The 22,173-nt window shown below is 44.9% G+C and overlaps 2 protein-coding genes across 10 annotated transcripts in view; one reads left to right on the forward strand and one right to left on the reverse strand.

The window, feature by feature from the left end:
* Window positions 1-1,225, reverse strand: part of LOC138747235 (ankyrin-repeat and fibronectin type III domain-containing 1-like) — a 300,694-nt gene extending 299,469 nt beyond the window's left edge. For all 4 annotated transcript variants that reach the window (XR_011347384.1, XM_069906270.1, XM_069906271.1 and 1 more), the window contains exon 1: window positions 834-1,225. The gene's annotated coding sequence lies outside the window, so the exon portion shown is untranslated. The remainder of the gene's footprint in view (window positions 1-833) is intronic.
* On the forward strand, window positions 1,018-21,377 carry LOC138747237 (tubulin epsilon and delta complex protein 2). Of its 6 annotated transcripts, none has more exons than XM_069906277.1 (10): window positions 1,018-1,302; window positions 1,468-1,566; window positions 2,327-2,364; window positions 4,346-5,087; window positions 6,732-6,785; window positions 7,349-7,427; window positions 7,664-7,784; window positions 10,359-10,460; window positions 14,106-14,281; window positions 19,833-21,377. In XM_069906277.1, the coding sequence occupies exons 1-10, from the start codon at window positions 1,277-1,279 to the stop codon at window positions 19,974-19,976; spliced, it is 1,581 nt and encodes a 526-aa protein (XP_069762378.1). In that variant the 5' UTR covers window positions 1,018-1,276; the 3' UTR covers window positions 19,977-21,377. The 6 variants fall into 6 exon arrangements, with proteins under 6 accessions (XP_069762378.1, XP_069762382.1, XP_069762381.1 ...); XM_069906281.1 differs by having other exon boundaries at window positions 20,401-21,377; XM_069906280.1 differs by lacking the exon at window positions 19,833-21,377 and adding exons at window positions 3,273-3,350; window positions 18,063-19,826 and having other exon boundaries at window positions 1,018-1,566.
* The last annotated feature ends 796 nt before the right edge of the window (window positions 21,378-22,173 follow it).

Below are 22,173 nucleotides of genomic sequence, written 5' to 3' on the forward strand. Positions count from 1 at the left end.
TTGGGGATTGATTAATGGGTAAAGAACAAAGACATGATATTTCCTGGTCAACAAGTTTGCAGGAAGGCACATAAACTGATAAGAAGTTAGAATCCACGTGGGCAGAATTACCTAATGCTAAACCAATCCAGGAGGCAGAAGAATGTTAGGGGGAAGGTATCTCTGTACTGAAATGAAATGTATAAAAGTTGGGTCAGCCTCAGTATCTGTGTGTATTCCCAGGGTAAGGGGAAGCACCAACTTTGCATTGTTGTAATAGTATAATAAAAGTTCTTTGTTCTCAATTTTTGTCTCGAGCAAATTCTGTGAAGGTACTTCTGTTTCTCACAATTCTATCTTGAGCCTGCCTGATAAAAATCTGACAGGTATCTTAACAGTGCTGCCCTGTAATCATTTTTGAAATTTGGTAGCTGCAATCCTCCTTGTTTCTACACCCATGTTAATTTTTCCAAAGCCACTCTTGATTTTTTTTTACCCTTCACATAAAAACATTCTTATTAATTTATTTAATTTCAGAGAGAGGTGGGAGTGTGAAAACAAGCTTCCAGACGAAGTGGCGGAGGCAGGCTCGATGTTAGCATTTAAGGAGAAGTTGGATATGTATGTGGATGGGAAAGGAATGGAGGGTGACAGGTTGAGTTGAGGTCATTGGGGTTAGGTGGGAGAAAGGGTTCAGCATGGACTAGAAGGGCCAAGATGGCCTGTTTCTCTCTCTGCTGGAATTGTGATACGGTTAGGGTCCAGCATTGACCGTCCACTCGTGAAGGAAAAAACCGTAGGTTACATCTTCAACCATTTTTAGCCTTCCTGTTATGAATGAGCAAATGTCTTACCCTTGGTCTGTCCATCAGGTCTTCAGTTTCTGGCCTTGTTCCTTGTGCCTTCACTTGCATTGTTCCTATGGAGGTTGTGAGAGGCTGTAACCATTCCCCATCCTTCTCCTGTGCTCCATTACGCTGGGATGAAGGTGCTGGAGGGTTTTCTGTTTGATGTTGACCTTCCCCCAGGGGGCCTGAAGGATGGGAGGTGTCGCCCCTCCCCCCAAGGGGCCCTGAGGGACGGGAGGTGTCGCCCCTCCCCCCAAGGGGCCCTGAGGGACGGGAGGTGTCGCCCCTCCCCCCAAGGGGCCCTGAGGGACGGGAGGTGTCCATCGCCGGGTGTCCGATGAGGTCTTGGCGGGAGTTTAAGGAAAGTGTTGTAATGCCAGCTCTGGCCAGACGGCGGCGTAGCGTCTCCTAGCAACGAGCGCAGTGTATGACGGGAGAGTGTGGTCGCCATGCTTCCGGCTGATGGGGCGCTCAGGTGACGGAGAGAGGAAAAGGGCGCTCCCTCCCATAGCGCGGCGCTCCCTCCCACAGCGCAGCACCCACCCACAACGCGACGCTCCCTCCCACAGCCAGGCGCTTCCTCAACACTCCCCCGACCACCTATCCCTCGGCGCGGGCTCATCATATGATGTATTCACAGACTGAGCCGGGTGCTGGCTGAAGGCGGAGAGCAATGCAGTGAGGAGGAGAGGCGGCTGCAACAGGAAGTGAAACTGCACCGCAAGCTTCTGACACCGTGGTACGTTCACCCCGTGCCCCACACACCGGGGAACTCGACCCCCCCCCCCCGTGCCCCACACACCGGGGAACAAACCCTCCCCCTCCCGTGCCCCTCACACCGGGGAACACAACCCCCCCCGTGCCCCACACACCGGGGAACAAACCCCCCCCCCCTCCCGTGCCCCTCACACCGGGGAACACAACCCCCCGCCCCGTGCCCCACACACCGGGGAACACAACCCCCCCCCCCGTGCCCCACACACCGGGGAACACAACCCCCCCCCCCGTGCCCCACACACCGGGGAACACAACCCCCCGTGCCCCACACACTGTGGAACTCGACCCCCCCCTGTGCCCCACACACCGGGGAACACAACCTTCCCCCCCCTCCCTCCCGTGCCCCACAGACCAGGGAATTCGGACCCCCCCCCCGTGCCCCACACACCAGGGAACGCAACTCCGCCCCCACCCCATGCCCCACACATCAAGGAACAAGGCCTCCTTCCCTCCCTCCCTGGGGAACAACACACAATTCCCCACTCAGCCTTGTTTGTTTTCCCTTGATTATCCCTTCACCCGATCCTTCTTTCCCATTTCTTCTCTGATCCAATTTCTCATTTTTCCTGTCACCCTTTAGAATGCATTATTGCAGGTTTATATCCTTTACAGCCAACATGTAGTAGTGTATATTCTGTTTCACTCCAGTGGAGATGATTATATGTTTGTTAAAGTTACACTGGCATCTTGTCACCAAAGAATTTTTAATGTTTATTTTTCAGGAATCCCCATGCCACAGAGACGCTCAGGAAGGTCAAAGGTACTGCTAGCAAGACAGAAGTCTCATCAGAGAACTCTGGTGGCCAGAATATCTCACCCAGGATTATTAGAAACTCCTCAGATAAAGCATCCCAATTAAAATATCACCTCCCTGTGAGATTTTCATTATCTGTTTGTGTGGGTTACCCCTTCACATCTTGCCCTGTTTCTTTGCTTTCAAAAAGACTAAAAGCTGCACTGCCTTCTATTGCCCTTTCTAAAATCCTCTTCATATTCTGGTCAATTCTGTTATGTAATGTACACAGGGTTCATTTACCTCTTATTTAATCACTACACTAGCCATCAGATCTAAAATATCCCCTGTTTTATTGTACTCAGTATTGATACATGCAGTGGTTTGGGACAAAGACCTTTTTTTCCTTTATTTGCCCCTGTGCTCCACAGATTTAAATTTCATTTTTAATTGCACAGAAAGGATGGTCAGATTAGTTTGCCAAGAAGTATGGAAAAAAAGTGCAGAATTCTGGAAAAAGGTCTTGTGGACAGATAACACCAAGATGAACATGTTTCAGAGTGATGGCAAGAGCAAAGTGTGGAGACATAAAGGAACTGCCCAAGGTCCAAAACATATCACTTTTGTCATGGTTTGCATCTTGCAGTGTCGTCTCTGTATTTCTGTTCACAAAGTCTTCTGTCCAGTAGTCATTGACATATCCACACCTGCTTCCTGAAGAGTGTTTTTGATCTGCTGGACATATGTTTGGGAATTTTTCTTCATTATGATGAGAATTTTTTTGCAATCAACAGTGGAGGCCTTCCTTGGAATACTAGTCTCTTTGTAGTTACTGAGCTCACCAGTACATTCTTTCTTAATGATGTTCTAAACTGTTGATTTTGGTCATCCTAAACTTTGGGCGATGTCTTTTCTGTTTGATTCCTGTTTTTCAGCCTCATAATGGTTTCTTAGACTTTCAATGGCACAACCTTGGTCTTCATGTTGGAAAATAGCAACTACAGACTCCAAAGGTGATCAAAATCTTAGAAGCAACCCTAGATCTCTTATACCTGCACCAATAAAGCAATTAAACATAGCTGAGTCCTCACAAACACCTGAAACCAAATGTCCCAAACTGGCAGCACGGTTAGTGTAGATGGTTGGCATAGCGGTTAGAGCAACGCTGTGACAGCGCCAGCATTTGGGACTGGGGTTCAAATCCCGTGCTTTCCGTAAGGAGTTTGTACAATCTCCCCGTGTCTGCAAGGGTTTTCTCCAAGGACTCCAGTTTCCTCCCTCCGTTCGAAATGTATCGGGGGTGGAGTTGGGTCGCACGGATTCATGGGTCAAAAGGGCCTTTTTCCATTGCTATACGTCTAAATTTAATTATGATGGCTTCAAATAAGGGCACCTTAATTGGTCAAATCAAAATGTATACAAATAACCTTGAACTTTTTTATGTGAACAGTGGCAGGAAATTGGAGCCCCCAGGGAAAACCCAAGCAGACACGGGGAGAATGTACAAACTCCTTATTGACAGCACAGGATTCGAACCCTTGTCCCAATCACTGGCACCATAAAAGCACTGCACTAAATGCTGTGGTAACTTTGCCACCCTAATGGAATTTGCATTTTAATTAAACGTGAATTATTTGATTGCAAATTTAAAACTGGAGCTCAGGGACAAATAAAGGAAAAAAGTGTCTTTGTCCCAAATATTATGGAGGGTGCTGCAAGAATGCAGACCTTCAGCTCTTCAGTATGTTCCACCAAGTCAAAACTGTTTGACTCAACCTGGCCAGCTCCAACCAGACAGCACCATTATCAATCTTCAATTTCACGCCCCACCCACCCCCTCCTCCCCAGCACCAAACTCTCTCTTCTGCCCTTCCTATTCCAGACCAAAGGAAGAGGAGTACAAGCCCTATGTACCATTGTATATTGGTGTGCATCAACAGGACAGAGAGAGCAGAGAGAAAGCCTTGCTGCAGATCTCAGCTCATTTTCTGCTTTTATTCCATTTCAGCGCAGATCACTGGTGGTGAAGAGCTGAAGGAACTGGAGGTATTGAACAAAGCCCTGGCCAAAGCCCTGCGAATCCGACAAACACATCATAAAGCGCTTGAGTCAGAGCTGTTTCAACCTGACACTCTTGAGGGCAGCAGAGCAGTGGCTTTCAGGAGCTCTGAAACTGCCAGCCAGCCAGCAATGCCAAAGTGTAATGATCAGTATTCTTCCAGCACTTCACACAAGTTTGCCAAGATGAAGGCAGTCAAGGTTGGTGCTCAGGTGGTGGCATCAAAGAGTAATTCAACAGATGGGCTCGGTGTTAAGAAGATCACAGCACGTTCCATATCCTCCATGAAGATGGTAACTGCTGCATTGAAAGCTCCATACAAAACTGATCTGGTAGGAAGGAGGAGATTGGTGTCATCTACTGTAGCACGTTTGGCTCACGGCTCTTTGCACACCAAGTCGAGAGCTGATGAAACTGTGGCTATCCAGCAACCAGATTACAGCATTTCTGCCAGTAGAGCAGATAGAACTCAACACCACCAACTCCACTCTTTAAAAAAAGCTTCAAGAACATTCAAAGGACATGATGCAGATCCTGGCACAGATTCCACTCCACAGTTCATTCCTGTTAGCCAGCCAAGTGTGAAAAGTATTAAACAGTCGGGGCAGTTAAGTGCTTCCAAAGAAGCCATGCCACAGAGTGACACCTCTGACATGGAGACACCAAAATTATTCACTCTTCAATCAAGTGGGTAAGAAGTTATAAAATTAATCTCCATTTGATGAGTGTAAGTAAAGCATACAGAATTTTTTCAGGGCTTGTGAGTGTAGATTCAGAGTTATCTTTCCCTTGGCTGTGGTGTTGAGAACCAAAGAGCACATCTTCAAGACAGATGAGTCTTTGGATTTCTCCACCCAAGAAAACTAGAGATTGCTAGTTTTTTTTAGATGAGGAAAAAGATCAGTTATGATCTTATTGAAGAGAGAGCAGGCATGATAGGCCAGATGGCCTTTTTGGTCCTTGAACTCGTGCTTTATTTAACACTCCTTGGATGGAGCTTGTTGTGTTTTTTTCTTTTGGTGTACATCTTTTCATTATCTAGACTTTGAGCAATTTGCATTAAATTTAGGTGGCCATAGGGAATTCCTGAGGAAAGGATGGGATTGGAAAAGTGTATTCTGTCTGGTTGAGGTGTCCAGACCAGTGAGTGTGAACCTGATCACAGAATGGCTAGAGCATGCAGGAGGTTATTCACCCATCATATCCATACAGCAGCCACTCAGCTGTCCCATTCCACTGACTTCTTCCACATATCTCTTCAAATTCTTTTCATTCAGATGCTCACATAGCTTCCTTTTAAATACTATGCACATTCTTAATGGGTTAGCTCAGAGGTGAAGGAGAGAAGAACAAAAGAAACAGGAGCAAGAGGGGGCTGAACTGCTCTGACATTCAGCGTTTGACAGACGATGCAGGAAGGAGGTTTCCTCCACTAAGGTGGCTGGACCTGGAGGCGTCGTTTTGGAATAAAGAACAGGCCATTATTTCTGATTGAGATGAGGAGAAATTTATTTGCTCAGAGGGTGGTGATTGATTGAAATTCTCAGATGACTGATGAAATTTCTCCTTCTCTCTGTCTGAATAGCTTTTTTTAAGTTCTTTCTCCTAGGAAAATATCAGCTCTGCATCTACCCAGTCAACCTCTGTAATAAGTGTACTTTTCAATGAGCTAAATGCTCATTCTGATCTCTAGAGGTCATGGATCCATTCTCCTTCATCTGACCTCTGAACCTTGGTTTCATTCCCTCCATCACAAGTATATCTTTCAGGTAGGGAGGCAAGACCTATGCATAATATTCCAGTCATTCTCAGTAGGGACACATGGAAGAAGGTCTCATCCCTCCTGGTAAAAATCACACTGAAATGCTGGAGGAACCCAGCCGGTCTTTCAGTGACCATTAAAGGCAAAGATATATTGCTGATGTTTCAGGCCTGAGTCCTTATTCAAATGGCCTGTGGGCAATATGTGATGGGGATGTTGACTCCAACTGTGCAGAAAGTGACAGAGGCCTCTATGGCATCTAAGACATTGTTTTGTCGTGTTAAAATGGTGTGGAGAGGAGAGAGGGTCAGATTGGAAGGTGTAAGAGAGAATGTTTTGTCAGGAGGAATGAACTAGGGAGGGTGGTGCAATGTTGGACAGCAAGAGGGAGGATTTAAAATTCAATCTGTTAAGTATTGGGGAGCTGATTAAGGTGACCAAGGGAAAGGTAGCAGGCAACAAGGATTCTGAGCCATTTGGAAATAAGAGGCTGAGCTCTGGTTGTTTAGCTTGAGTAATTAACAAATTACACCGAGACTTTTGGAAGATTAAATTATCCTTAAACTTTCACAGGTCAACACTTCAGCTTCCACCAAAATGGAGAAAGCAGTACAGGAGAAACACATGGTGAGCAGATCCTTCATGACAAGGAGACCCTGGTACACGTAACCCACCGACCTTGGCCTTCTCAGACCTCTGTCATCTTCAGTAATATCTGTACCCTGTCAGTGTTGCCTTAATGCAATCTCTCTTGTTACCTATATTGCCCTCCCTGGATGTTGCCTAACCTACTGAGTTCCTCCAGCATTTTGTGTGTTACTCCACTGTTGAGAGAGCTGGGGTTCTCTTCATGTCCCTCCCCATAATTTCCTGAGTGAGTGAGTAGATGAGAGAAGGTGAGAGGAAGCACACTGGTCTGGTATTTGTTGATTGGGTGGCAACTCCCTTCCTGATCCAAATCATTTCACTGGCATAGTTAAAACACAATGCTGGAGGAACTCAGCAGGTCAAACACGTTCTTTATAGAGCAAAGATAAAGCTAACGTTTTGGGCTTGAGCCCTTTGTCAGGGTACTGGTACTAGTCTCCTCTAAAGTCCTTGAAAAGACTTCCCTCAGAGAGAAACATAAACTCAGAACAATGATGTTGAAGAGAGGTTGACTAAACAAGTATTGTTCCATTTTTCTCCAGCTTGTGGGAAAAGGTGTCAAAGAACAAAGCTGTTGTCATTCAGGAAAGATCCCGCTTCATGGAAAGAATTCAGTCAGCAGTATCCTTTCACCTTGTGGACTGGATGCACAATCAGCAGGCAAACTTTCACTACCTTGATTTTTGCTTAATATTAACACTGACGTCGGAAGCAGGCTGAAATGGATTATTACTTTTGTTAGGGAGTTGAGTTAACATTGTGGATCCCTAATTCAAAAATAGTGACTTTGCCAGGTAAAGGAGAGAAACATGTCAACTTAAAACCTTCCAGCTATTTTTCCTAAGTTTATGGTGCAGTTCCATTCACAGCTCCCAACTGTGAGTAATGCAGAGGTTGAAGAACGATTGAACAATATCCACGATCTTTACAGATGTATCAGTCAGTGTCTGTACACAGACCCTCTGCTCGATTGCTTGGGTATGTTGTTCACAAATTGTGTGTTTACTAAAAAAAGTATTGAAAATATAGGTTAGGCAGCATCCGTGGAAAGAGAAACCGTTCAGGTCTGAGATCAGAATTGGGAAACAAAACAAATTAGCAAAGAAGGTGGGGAGGAATGGATAGAGCAAAAGGGATACCTCTGTAGGGTGAGACCAAATGCCCTTTGTAGCATTTAGAGTAACAGTTGGATCGAGTTCTGCTGCTTTGTCTGTGTAATAGCAGGGCGATGAGACACCCCAGCAGGCCTGACTCCACACTAATAGAAAAAGAAAATCTGAGCTAAAATGATGAACAGAAATAGCCACTCCTGATACAGAAAATGCTGAAATTGAAAAGCGACAATGTGCCCAGATGAATGTTGTTCCTGAAGTTGGCATCAGGTCTCGTCATAACAGCAGAGAAGGTCACAGACAGGTCAGAATGGGGTAAGATGAGATCTTGTGCTTGCTCATGAGATCCAGAAAGAGAAGGGATGAGTGAACTGCTACTCTTAACTGCCAAATTAAAACATCTAGACTCAGCCTGTCAGAGATATTCCCTTCATTCTACCCATCTCTTTCCCCTCCTCTGATACTAAAACTGTTTCTCAGTCTCCAGATGCTGCCTAACCTGTTGTGTTTGCAGCATATGTCGTTTTTATTTTCCATGTGTTTCATGTTCCTCATGGGTGGTGATGTTAGCTGAACAATGGCCTGTTGAATTTTCGAGGATAGGACTGCAGCAAAGCACAGAGAAGATAAAGTATGTCAAAAGCAGTTAGCGGGTCCTGAGGAAAGACTGGTGCACATGGAGCTGCACCATATCAACACCTTGGACAGGAGCACCTCAGAGCTATGTGTACAGCATGCAAATCTTTCCACTGCTAACTCACGACTGTATTGCCAGGTTGAGCTCCAACAGAATCATCGTTTGTGGGTGACACAATGGTAGTTGGCCTCATTAGCAATAATGATGAGTTGGCTTACAGAGAGGAGGATGAAAGGCTTGTACAAAGGTACAGGAACAACAACCTAGGTCTCAACGTGGACAAGGCAAAGGAGATGATTGTGGACCACTCCCCACAATGTATCAATGGCTGGCATCCATTTAAAGGACAACCTATCCTGGACCCACAGCTCCTCCTCATTTTCCTCAGGAAGATGCTGCTGCAGCTTCTGAAGAGATTGAGGAGGGCAAGGCTACCAGCCACCATCCTAACAACGTTCTATAGGAGCACAACAGAGAGTGTCCTGGCTGGCTGCCTCATAGTCTGGTATGATAGCTGCAAAGCATCAGATGGGACGTCAGTATGGAGGGTGACTGCTAAGAAGATCACTGATATCTCCTTTCCCTCTATTGTTGATTTATACAGAGAGTTAAGAGGGCTTCGAGAAACATTGAGGATCCTTGCCATCCATCCCCAGTATCTTTGAGACACTTCAAGGAAGGTTCAGGAGCATAAAAACTAGGACTGCTAGACTGGGAAACATCTTCCCAAAACTGGAAACCTGGAAATTATATATATTCATGTACTATATATGTTATTTGTGTGTAGGGTCTACTGTACTGTGTCTGTGCACTATGGTCTGGAGATGCGCTGTTTGGTCGAGTTTTATATATGTACAATAGAGTTGAAAAGAAAAATGCAAGGTGGAAGAGGTGTGAGAGGATATTTCTCAACAGTTCTAGTGTACTCAGAAGTACTAATTCACAGAAGTGCCTATGTCTATTTTCAAGAGATGAGAAACAATGTGAAGGGGTGAGGAGGGTGGAAGCTGGTGAAGGCAGTATCACTTTCCCAGGAATGTGAGGGGAGTGTGGAGCTGAATCTCTTGAAAGGGGACCAGCTTTTAACCAGTCACTTAGAAATTGTTTATCTTGCAAATTGCATCCATTTCTACTTCAAAGGAGAGCAGTTTATGATTTAGTTTATCATGATTCTATACATAAAAACAAAATTCGTTTGCCCTCCTATGGGATTGGCACTGTCAGTATGGATGTTTAAAATCCTCGGCTCTATTGTTTCCTTGCGAAACAAGCATTGCATTTGGAAAAGACCTGCTTCCTATTCACAATGTCATTTATACTCAAGAAAACTTTGAAAGTGCAAGAGTTTCCTTATGGAAGAATTTCTTTGATTTGACGTAATCAGATTGTCAGTCATTTTTAAGTTTTTAGCTGCAGGGGAACTATTGAAAATTACTTCTCACCAATGAACAGTGTAGAAGCTGTTTTAATGTGGACATTCCCATTATAGTCCTGGTAGAGATATTATACTACTTATCATTTATTATACCCTGATTGCTATTTATTCCAACTTGGTCAAATAAATCCTTTTCATCTGCTGCTGTTTAAAGAAAACTTTGGTTATTTTTTGGGGTGGGGGGGGAATAAAGAGCATGAATCATAATTGCTGAAAGTGAAACCTATTGCATCAAAACCCATTGGAACCGCAGAGAGGCCCTACCTTAGGCTGCATTCTAAAACCACCTTCTGCTGCAGAGTTGTGTTCCACCCTGCTGTGCTGGGTACTGCGCAGGGAAATTAAGAATCATTCTTTGTTTTTCACAGATCCTGTCAGTTGGCAGCAGGAATGTGAGAGAATACAGATACTGGAGAGATGCCAGGAGGTTCTACCCAACCTCCTCCACCAGATTCAGCAGCTGAAGGATGGTGAGTGCTCCAACACTCTGCTTTTGCTTTCTCAGAGTTGCGATGCTTTGTGGAAAGTCCAGTTACATTGAGCAAGCTTTGTGAAACATGTCTATTACTTTTGCATTCAGTGCATCAGCCAAGTGAAATTTCACTGTCTCAGTCCATGGTATTGATTGTCCATAGAGAATTTATTCCCAACAGGTGTTGGAAATGAGCCCACCTTCACCACAGCCAACATGCGCACATATCTTGAACTGCAATCACTACACGGGAACAGGGCCTTGACCCAGATGTTCTGCTGAACACCGATGATCCAATTAAATCTGCGGTTTGCCCTTGTGTATCAAGAAGCCTCTTCAATTCTACTATTCTGTCTGTTCTCACCACCATCCCTGGTAGCCTGTGTGTCAAGAAAATGTTCCACATATCTCCTATAAATCTCCTCCCCCTCACCTCTAGTTTGTGGCGCTCAAACAGTTTTTAATCCAACACCTATCAGGCTCTTGAAAACAACCCAAGTTTGTACAATCTCCTTATAACTCATACATACCATCTAAACCAGGTAACATCCTGGTAATACACAAAAATGCAAGAGAAACTCAGCGATGTCCACAGGAGACAAAAGATTTATAACCAACGTTGGGAGCCTGAGCCCTTCAACAAAGTTTGAGGCAAAAAGCAGGTAGGTACCTGAATGAAAAGATGGGAAGAGGAGGGAAGGGCAGTGGGAGGAACAGTTTTGTGCATTAACTGCAATCACAGCATCTGCAGCATCTTGGAAAAACGTTTTCTGTGCCCTTTCCAAAGCCTCCATGTCCTGTAATGGGGCAGTCAGAATTGCTCACAGCATTCCAAGTGTGGCCCAACCAAAGTTTCATATAGCTGCAGCATGGCCTCCAGTGAAGGAAAGCTGACCATTCATCCTCCTTAACACCTTCAAGGAGCTGTGGACCTGGATCCCTAGATCCCTCTGCACTGCAATGTTTTTAAAGAGTCTCCCATTAATGGTATACATTTCCCTTGCATTTGCCCTCCGAAGATGCCACACTTCACACTTGGCCAGATTAAATACCATTCTGCCATTTTTCTGCCCATATCTGTAACTGGTCGATATTCTATTGTATTCTTTGATAACATACTACACTGTCAACAAGTCCTCTGATCAGAAGCAGCAAAGTTAAGCTGTTCATTTCTCCTGAAAGTTGCAGATATTGTGAGAAAGTGGTTCTGAGTCAGTGCAGCTGGTCTCACAACATCAAAAACCCAGGACTGATCCTAACCTCCAGTTAGTCTGTCTGGAGTTTCTTATTTCTCTCTGCAACAATTACCGTTAATTTGGGTTGCAGGAGAACCAATTTCCACCATCTTCCCAAAGATGAGGTGGTAGGTTAATTGGCTGCTATCAATTGCTCCTAGTTTAGGTGGGTAGCAGAATAATTAGACCATGTGATAATGGAGCGGATTTAACCCATTTGGCCCATCGAGTCTTCTCCAGCAATCGGGACCTGGCTGATGTATTTTTCCTCTCAACCCCATTCTCCTCCCTTCTCCCTGTAACTTTTAACACCCTTTATTAATCAAGAACCTATTGTTTTATATCTACCAAACTACTGCCTCCGTGGCTGCCTGTGGCAACCAATTCCACAGATTCCATCTCTGTTCTAAAGGTAGGTCCCGTTATTCTGAGGCTGTGCTCTCTGGTCCTCGGTTCTCCCACCATGTCCACTCTCTCTTGCCTTTCAATATTTGGTAGGTTTCAATGTGGTCCCCCTCATCCTTCTAAACTCCAGCGAGTACAGGTCCAGAGTCATCAAACACTCCTCATACGTTAACTCTCTCATCTTCCAAATTGAGTGAGATCTTGAGAGATGTGCAAGAGGTAATAGGTTTCAGCGGAATAAATGATTGATAGAATTGCCCTGAGAGAATGATGAACTGAAGAATGTCTTCTTGTGCCAGAAGGAAATATAAGTTGTGAGGTGATGTGCACCATCTGAACACCACTCAAGGACAGTCCTCACAGGAGGCTGGAGGTGCTGGAACCTGGAGCAATAAAGAACGTGCTGGAGGAAGGAATGGTCAGCGTTTTGGGTCGGAACACCCAGTGCTGCTGATGCTGCTCGACCTGTTGACTTCCTCCAAATGTGGCCCCGTTCACCCAATCCCCTCCCACTACCAACTCATCCACCACAATCAACCTGCTCCATCTAATCCTGCATCTGCGACAGTCAGAACACTGATCTATCCTCACCCAGAAAATATAGAGTCAGGATCAAAATCAAACCAGGAGCAAAGATTCCCTGGTCATTAACTTCCAGCACAGCACAGAAACTGGCCCTTTGGCCTTTCCAGTCTGTGCCAAACTATTTCTCTGCCTCGTCCCACTGACCTACAGCCATATCCCTCCCATCCATGTACCTGTCCAAATTCTTCTATAATCTTAAAATTGAGCTCACATTCACCATTTCAGCTAGCAGCTCATTCCACACTCCCACCATTCTCATGAAGAACCCCCCACGTTCCCTCTATACTTTTCCCCTTTCACCCTTAACCCATGTCCTCTGTATCACAACTATCCTCAGTGGAAAAAGCCTATCTACATTTACTCTGTCTATCCCCCTCAAAATCTTAAATACTTTTACCAGATATCCCCTCATTCTTCTATACCCCAGGGAATAAAGTCCTATTCTGTTTCATCTTTCTCTATAGGTCAGTTCCTGAAGTCCAGGCAACATCCTAGTAAATCTTCTCTGCAGTCTTTCAGTCTTATTGATAGCTTTCCTGGAGGGAGATGACCAAAACTGCACACAATACTCCAAATTTGACCCCACCAATATCTTGCACAACTTTACTGTAACATCCTAGCTCCTGTCTCAATACATTGATTCATGAAGGCCAATAGCCAAAAGCTCTCTTTACAGCCCAATCCACCTGTGATGCCATGTTCAAGGAATTATGTATCTGTATTCCTAGATCCCTTTGTTCTACCACTCTCCTCAGTGCCCTACCATTTCCCGTATATGTCCTTTTTTGGTTTGTCCTTCCAAAATTCAGCACCTCACATTTCATCTGCCATTTTTCAGCCCATTTTCCCTGCTGATCCAGATCCCTCTGCAAGCTTTGAAAGCCTTCCTCACTGTCCACAACATCTTCAATCTTAGTGTCATCTGTAAACTTGCTGATTCAGTTTACCACATTATCATCTAGATCATTGATATAGATAACAAACAACAATGGTCCCAGCACCTATCCCTGAAGCACATTACTAGTCACAGGCCTCCGGTCTGAAAAGCCACCATCTAGCCACTGTCGAATCCAGTTTACTACTTCACCATGAATACCTAGCGTCTGGTCCTTTCAGACTACTTCCTATGTGGGACCTTGTCAAATGTAGGCAACATTCACAGCAGATTATCTATCACAATCCCATCACCAGGCATGTCATCCCCTCCCTTGCCCTTTCACCAACTAAATTTCCATAAAGGGCCTCAGACCTGGAGCGGTAACTGTTCCTCTATCCACACAAGTTTCCTGACATGCTGAGCACTTTCTATTTTTATAAACAATCAGATGGTTTGATTGATGAAGTTTCATGTTTGAATCCTTTATTCTACTAGTTTTTTTCTTTGTAACCATTGGCTTTTGTTTAATCCTGGCACATAGTTGTAACATTTTGGATGAATTTTGGGAACTGCTGGAGGCCAGCCTTTAAAGCATGCAGAGATGTTGGCAGTGAATTTGCACCACTTCTACTGTACTCCAGTCTGCATGAACTGAAGGAGATGGAGACCCTCAAGTTTCAAGTATATACTCTCCAACAACAGATCCACATTCAAAAGGTAAGGGAGACGCCACTTCCATCGGATCCTTGGCTTCAGTCTTTGGCAATCCTGCTGTCGTGAGGTATCCCAAATGATCCTGGCAGCTCAGTCAGCTGAAAAAAGTGTTTGTTGTTTTGTCCTAAAAACCATTGCCCTGCCAGTGGTGCTGTCCTCCCTCAGACCAAAGTAAACACAGAAGTCTGCAGGCATCATGACTGAAGTAAAAATACAATGCTGGAGAAAGTCAGCAGGTCACACAGTGAACTTTATTTCGCAAAGATAAAGATACAGGACCAAAGTTTCATCAAAATGTAGGCAGGCGCCTGAATAAAATGTGGGTGGGAGGGGCAGGGGGAGAAGCACAGTCCCATAGCCAGGAGGTAATAGATAGATAAGGGAGGGCACACCAGCAAACAGTGGTGGGGGGGGGGGGGGCTCTGTGAATGAAGAGGAAAGAGGGTGGAATGGATTCAAAGGGATGGGGATGGTCTTGCAGAAACCGGAGAAGTTGTTAATGCCAGACGGAATATTACCTGTGGCTCCTCCAATTTACAGGTGGCCTTGGTTTGGCCATGTAGTGGGCCATGGAAGACCTGTTGGCATGGGAATGGGGTGCAGAATTGAAATGGTTGGCCACTGGGAGAGACCCCGTGATTCAGCTGCACAAAGCATTGGTGAGACGACACATGAACAATGTGTGCAGTTTTGGTCACCCAGTTCAGGCGCCTGCATACATTTTGCTCGTACCTTCATGAAAATGTAGGTTATATGTCTTTAACTTTTCCACATCAAGTCCACTGTTTGACCTGCTGAGTTTCTGCAGCACTGTGTTTTTATTTCAACCACAGTGTCAGAAGATTTTGGTGTTTTACCCCATTGTTTTGTCCTGCCTGTGGAATGTGTCCCTGTGTGTGCCATTGAGAAACATCTCTGGTTTTGATACAGAGCAGCTGATCTGGCCATACGTGGATGGAGCCAGGCTTCTTTCCAACTGTGGCTGTGTAATTTAGTCCAGATATCGGGTTGAGGTCGTGCACTCCCACTGGTTAAGAATCAAGTTCTTAGATTTTCAGACAGGTCTTGCAAAGGGATAGATTTTCAAATACCTGCACTGTCAAGCACCCACACCTCAGAAATCTGCTTCAAATGTAAACATCACTTTTGAAATAATGGTGACAAACTTAGAAAGCATGTACTCAGCCAGGTTCTACAAGAACAAAGACATGATCAGTTTGTCTATTTCTGATTTTTGTTAAAATGTTCACTTCAAACATTGCCTTAAACTTTCCCATGTCTGGTTTAACTGAAGACAGCTATGCTCAAACTGTGTGTCCGAGGAATGGTGCTTCTGGCATCAAAGTGAGCTAGGATTTCAACTCGTGAACCTCCTGACCGATGGAGCCACACCACCACCCCATCACTTGATGAGTGGCTGTCGGGTTCATGAGGTAAGGCTGGTGCTCATTGAAGAATCACAAAATGGGTACAGTATAGAAGGGGATCATCACCTTGTCAAGTCCATTTGGCTCTGCCCAACCAATCCCTCAGTTCCATTCCCTTGTCTGAAAGAAATTTAGTCAAAAGATAAAGCATATGAAAGTTTTAGAAGCTAATATTAGACAGAGCCTTGAGGAACAAAGAAAGCAGGAAAAACAGGGACAGGAAGGGTGAAAGGCTCCATGAAATGTCCTTGGCAAGTAGGATTAAACATCCCAAGGCATTTTCTACATGCATAAAAACCGAGTGGGTAGCTGGGGAGAGAGTAGGACCTCTGGTGGACAAAGGAAGTAAAACACGGAATTCTGTGGACACCGTGGTTGAAGTAAACACAAATTGCTGGAGAAACTCAGCAGATCAAAGAGTGTCCTTTGTATAGCAAAGGCAGAAATACCAAAGTATCAAGGACAAAGGAGGGAATTTGTGCTTGGAGCCAGTGGAAATGGGTGACCTACCACATAAGTACTTCATGTTGACATTTACCAAAGAGAAGGATGTGGAGGACAGTGAAATCGAGAAGGTGTATGCTGCTTTCTGCAGCATGTTGATATCAAGGAGGAAGAGGTGTTGCGTCTCTGGAACACTAAACTGGACAAGTCCCCAGGGCCTGAAGGATCTATCCCAGGATGCTAAGGGGGGGGGGGGGTAAAGATTTCTGTGGGCTTGACAGATCTATGTATCCCTTTTAGCCACAGGCAAAGCCGCAGAACAATCTATTATTCTTTTATTTAAGAAGGGCAACAGGAGAAAACCAGAAAATTATTGGCCAGTGTACCTTGCTTCAGAGATGGGGAAACTATTGGAGAATATTCTCAGGGATAGGATTTACTCGCATTTAGAAAAGTATGGACATTGAGGATAGTGAACAAGGCTTTGTGCAGGAGAGTTCGTGTGTTATGATTGAGTGTTTTAAGGTGGCAAAGATGATTGAGGGCATGTGAGTACATGAAGCATCCAATAAGGTCATCTGATCCAGAGAATTAAGGCACATGAGATCTACAGTGACTTTGTAAATCGGATTTAGAATTGGCTTGGTGGAGGAAAGGTGTTACTGACTGAAGGTCTGTGACCAGTGGTGTTCTTCAAGGATCAATGCGGAGGGCTCTGATGTTTATGATATAGAAATGATTTGATAATGTTGCTGTGCAGATTAGTAAGTTTGCAGATGCGACAAAAATTAGTGTAGTTGCGCAAGGTGAAGAAGATTGACAAAGGATATAGATGAGTTGGAAAGTTGAGCACCACAATGGCACTTGGAGTCATCTAGACAAGTGTGAGATGCTCACTTTGGGCAGTCGAAGTAAGGGGAAGGTGTACCATAAATGGAAGCATTGATGTATGGGGAATCTTGGGGTGCAAGTTCACACCTCCTTGAAAGTGGCTGTCCAGGTAGACTGGATGGTAAAGAAGGGAGTTCAGCATGCTTGCCTTTATTGGCCAGGCATTGAATACAAACACCAAGTCCTGTTGAAGCTGTAAACCTTGGTTAAGCCACATTTGGCGTACTGTGTGATGTTCCATAGGACATCTGTTTAAGGTGAGTGGAGAGATGGAATTTAAAGATGATGTATGGAGCATTTGAAAATCTATTCCCTTGCAAGACCTGCCTGAAAATCTAAGAACTTGATTCTTAACCAATAGGTACCTGGAATAAGCTGCCAAGAGTACTATGGAAACAGAGATGTTAGAAACATTTAAAAGGTTTCTAGATAGGTGCACAAATGAGCAGGGAACAGAGCGATACAGATCATGGCACAGCAGCAGAGATGTACTTCAATTGGGCATCATGTTCAGGTGAGTCATTGTAGCTGAAGCGCCTATTCCTTGTGAAAGCTTTTGTAAGGGTGCAGAACTTGACCAGGATTGTGTTGATATTGGAGAGTACACTATTTGTTTTCAGAAGAGGTTTGACAAACTTGAGTAGTTATCTCTGGAGCATCGGAGGCCGAGGGGTGACCTTATAGAGTTTATAAAAGCTTAAAAAACAATGCCAGGCAGGATGAGTAAGGGTGTTGGAAGCAAGGGTGTTGGAAGCAGATAAGATAGTGATGTTTTTGAGGCAAACTCCTCTTGCAACATCATCTGCTCCAATGGGATATAACAAAAGTCTCTAATTACTGCAGTCATTTTGCCAAGTCTCTTTTGCACCCTCCCCAAAACCTTTACATGTTTTCCATGTATGAGGCCTTCTGTTGGACGGTTGTGCCTGAACTGGTATTGTATAAAGGTGGCTAGTGCTGTTCCCACTGGGGTCACAGTTGATGAACAAGTTGAAAAATTTTAAAATGCTGTTTTTTTTCAGGGCAAAGCATCATTAAACACCAAGTGTCATGGTCTGGAAGACGTAATTCTTCCACTTTTCACAATTCCACTCTGTTCATTCCCTGTTAAATTTGTAAAGATGATGACTTGTTTTCCATCTCCAGAGCACTTCCCAACCAAGTCTTATTGAGTCTGATATAAATTTTTAATTCTCTTTTGAACTGCTGGATCAGTTGCTCTGGAATTCTCCACAATATTTGGGTCCAGGGTGCTCTTTGTTGAAGATGGGACACAAAATATTTGTTTACCATATAAGATCCATTATTTTTCCAAAAAAAAGGTTCAAACATATCCCCCAGGTACATAGAAGGTTCACAAGAATGTTGACAGGATTTCAAGGTTTGAGTTACAGGGAAAGGTTGTGCAGACTGGGGCTTTTTTCTCTGGAGCGTAGAAGATTGAGAGGGGACTTGATCGAGGTGTTTAAGATTTTAAAAGGGACAGACAGAGTAAACGTGGATAGGCTTTTTCAATTAAGAGTGGGGGAGATTCAAACTAGAGGACATGGTTTAAGATTGAAGGGGGAAAATTATAAAGGGAACATGAGGGGAAATTTCTTTACGCAAAGGGTGGTGGGGATGTGGAATGAGCTTCCTTCAGACGTGGTCGAGGCGGGATCATTGGTTACATATAAGGAAAGACTGGATCGTTACATGGAGAGGAGAGGACTGGAGGGATATGGACCGGGCGCTGGTCAGTGGGACTAGGAGGGTGGGGATTTGTTACGGCATGGACTAGTAGGGCCGAACTGGCCTGTTCTGTGCTGTAAGTGGTTATTTGGTTATTGCTCACTAGTATCTCCGCCGTCTATCATTGGGGGCTGGTGGCGGACAGTCAGGAGACTCTCCCGGTGGCTCACTATCAGTCCTTTCCCCACCCCGGGAGAGAGAAGGGCAACGGGGACCAATAGCGGGCTGCTGGGAAAGAGCAGGCAGCAGGACCAGTGCAGAGACTGAAAACAGGCCACTGGGAGAGAGTGGGGCAGTCGGGAAAGAGTGGGGCAGCAGACCATTTTGGTTGGTTGCATCACTCCCTGGGATGGAGGCACCAACTCTCAGGACAAGAATAAACTCCAGAGGGTTGTTAACTCGGCCTGCAACATCACAGACACCAGACTTGACTCCATCAAGGACATCTACATGAGGCGGTATCTTAAAAAAGAAGCTTCTATCCTCAAAGACACCCCCACCCCCCAACTCAGGCCATTCCCTCTTCACTCTGCTACCATTGGGAAAAAGGTTCAAGAGCCTAAAGACGAGCACTCAACAGCACAAGGACAGCTTCTTCCCCACTGCCATCAGATTCCTGAATGATCAATGAACCAAAGACACGGCCTGACTTTTCGTTGCTATTATTTAATTTTTTCTAGTAAAATTGTTATAATGCGTATGTTAGCACTGTGAAGCAATAATAACAATAAATCCTGACTCTGATAGGCCCGTGGGTCTTGTATGTTGTCAAATATGGTAATTTTTCTGCAATTTCCTCTCTCACAAATATCGCATCACCAGTCTGCCAGGAAGCACCCAGCAATAGTTTTATCTAATATTTTTATTTCTACAAATTCATGCAAGTTTTTTCGATCAGTGTTTATTTATTGTTAGAACCACTGTTCACCCTTCCTGTTCATGATCGATGTGTGCATGTGACAAGTAATGCACAAGATGTTCTGCACATATCATAATATCGAGTGAATATAGAGACTTGCATTTTGTTTAAAGACCCATCTCTGACTCTCTCATCCATCCAGGCAATGGCAGAGGAGCTGCTTCCTGTTCTATTTTCTGCATCTCCAGAGCAGTCCCAATCCAATCTTTATCGAGCAGTGTATTCTCTGCTGTGTGAAGGAGGAGAAAGATTCCCTGCCTTGGTGTTGGACAACATACCTGACTGACAGGGAGCTGACCCAGCCATCAGCACAATGGCACACCACAGCAGATGCTGCAAATCTGGCAAATCTGGCATTGAAACAGTAGGACAGGCAGCATCCATAGGGAGCATCCATAGGGAGGGAAACCAGTACCGTTTCACATGCATGTCCTTCCTGCTGCAGGATCTGTAGTGGGGGTGAGAGGGAAGTTGTGACAAACCATGTGGAGGAAGTGTGAACGATGTCAGTGGATTTGAGATTTTGCACCTGGAGCTGATGTGTAGAAGCAGCCCATTACAGGGACACACTGCCCATGGGGAAATAGAATGGAATCTGTTCACGTTGCTTAAGGTACCCTCTGAGCAGCTGCAGCTGAACAGGTCCAGCATCACAGCACCCTGGAGAACCCCCGATACCCATGGTCATGGAACTCTTCTCTATTCAACAGATGTGGTCGGACTGAGGTGGCCCGAACCAGGCCTGGTACAGGAGGCAACTCCCTCGTGACCACGATTGCCAACAGGAGCTGAGTCACTTGTATGCAGAGTTCAGGCAGAGAAAATCATTGATCAATGCATGTCAGGTGGGAGAGCGCAGGGTAAAGAATAGGGGGATGCAGCCAAGCTACCAGACAGCAGCAAAAACCACCCTCTTCCATCACTACTCAGACCAAAGTGATGGGAAATGAACGTTTTAGATTTCATGAATCGAGTAACACGTCCCTTGTATTTTGCATCGACCAGGTGAAGGGGTAAATTCCCTGAGGCAGGTGCAGCCCAAAGTCCTCATGGAGATCAGCTCCTAGGCCAGGCAGTTGGGATGGGGTGTAGGGTCATGTATTCAGGCTGGAGAGATGCCTTCACTGCTGTTGATAGTTCTGTCCTGTGTCTTGCCAACATGTTTTCCTCCTGACACACATAGGCAAAGTTGATTGAAAATTAACTCCCCTTTTCTCGCACCCCTCCCTATCAGTCCCCTCTCCATCTATCAGCTCCCCCTCCCTCACTCCCCTCTATCGGCCACCTCTTCTCTTCTTCTCTCCCTCCTCTTCTCTTGGCCACCACCCTCTGCCTTCCTCCCTCAAGCCCCCTCCCTCAGCTCCCCTTCCCTCTCACATCCACTCCCTCTTCCCCCTTTCAGAGTACTCCAGATCCAGTTCGAGGAGACCAATGCAGCTCAAACCTGTGTTGATCCTCGTCAAGGACTACTTGAGGGAATAGTGCAAAGCAAACATCACTCTGACCGTTGAAGTTGTGTCCTGACTCCATGCTTAAAGTTGGCCCAGTATCCGGATGTCACCACAAACATGGTTCACATTGATTTGCACTAACATCCTCAACAATGTTCTTTGTTTCATGATTGCACAATGTTTGTACGTGGAATTTAAAATTGTAGAGCTTAATAAACAAATGTTCCCTTGGTGTATTTATGATTTTATGTCCATGTCCAGGCTGTTGAAATGCTGAGGAACAGATTTACCAGAACTTTGTCAGGGAAAATAACTTGTAGGGGATGGGCAAGATTGATGGTAGAGCGAGGAGTGCTAGGAGGAGGGCTGCATTCAACATTTTAAAGGTGAAAGCACCCAGAGTGGGAGGTAACTTTACAATCCCTCAAATTGCTCTGACAATTAGATTCTGCTCAGAACCCATAATCCTCAATTCCCCTACAGTCGATTGGCTCTGACTTGACTGCTCTGTGGTGGATCTGTTCCAAAAGCCTTTTATTCCCATAGTTCTAGGTCCCACACCAAAGTAAACATCATCTGCAACCACCTTCAATCTTCAGCATCTTCCAGATCCTCTTTTATCCTTCTGAACTCCCAGGTGGCAAAATGACCTGATAGGATTATTCAAATTCATAAAGAGCCTTTATAGAACTCTTCTGAGGTATAACTGCATCCAGACATAAGCCACGCATCTTTGGAAAGATGTAAACTCGAGAAGTTAAAAGATTCCAGGGGTTGGGGACCTGGGGGACATGTAAAGGGTGATTGTGGAACAGATGAGGTGGTGAGGAAGTGAAAGGGGAAACTGGCCAGGACTGTAAGGAAGGGAAGGGAGCTGAGTGGGACCAGTTTACTATCTTGTGTGGATTGTTCAAATGGCCTGGAACATCTTGTGGCACTTGGATTCATCCAACAGTTTTTTTTTAATTTTTTTATTTTTCACACCATAAACCACATTGATCAAGATACATACATTTTCCTTTTCAAATATAT

This window comes from Narcine bancroftii, chromosome 12 (assembly GCF_036971445.1).
Source record: "Narcine bancroftii isolate sNarBan1 chromosome 12, sNarBan1.hap1, whole genome shotgun sequence".
Lineage (NCBI taxonomy): Eukaryota > Metazoa > Chordata > Chondrichthyes > Torpediniformes > Narcinidae > Narcine > Narcine bancroftii.

Excerpts from the sequence above, each read along its gene's own strand:
- LOC138747237 (XM_069906276.1), top strand. The coding sequence starts at position 1,277 with ATGCTTCCGGCTGATGGGGCGCTCAG. Across the intron at positions 7,428-7,663 it reads TGGAAAGAATTCAGTCAGCA|TTCCATTCACAGCTCCCAAC; the intron begins GTATCCTTTCAC and ends TTTATGGTGCAG. Across the intron at positions 7,785-10,358 it reads CCCTCTGCTCGATTGCTTGG|ATCCTGTCAGTTGGCAGCAG; the intron begins GTATGTTGTTCA and ends TGTTTTTCACAG.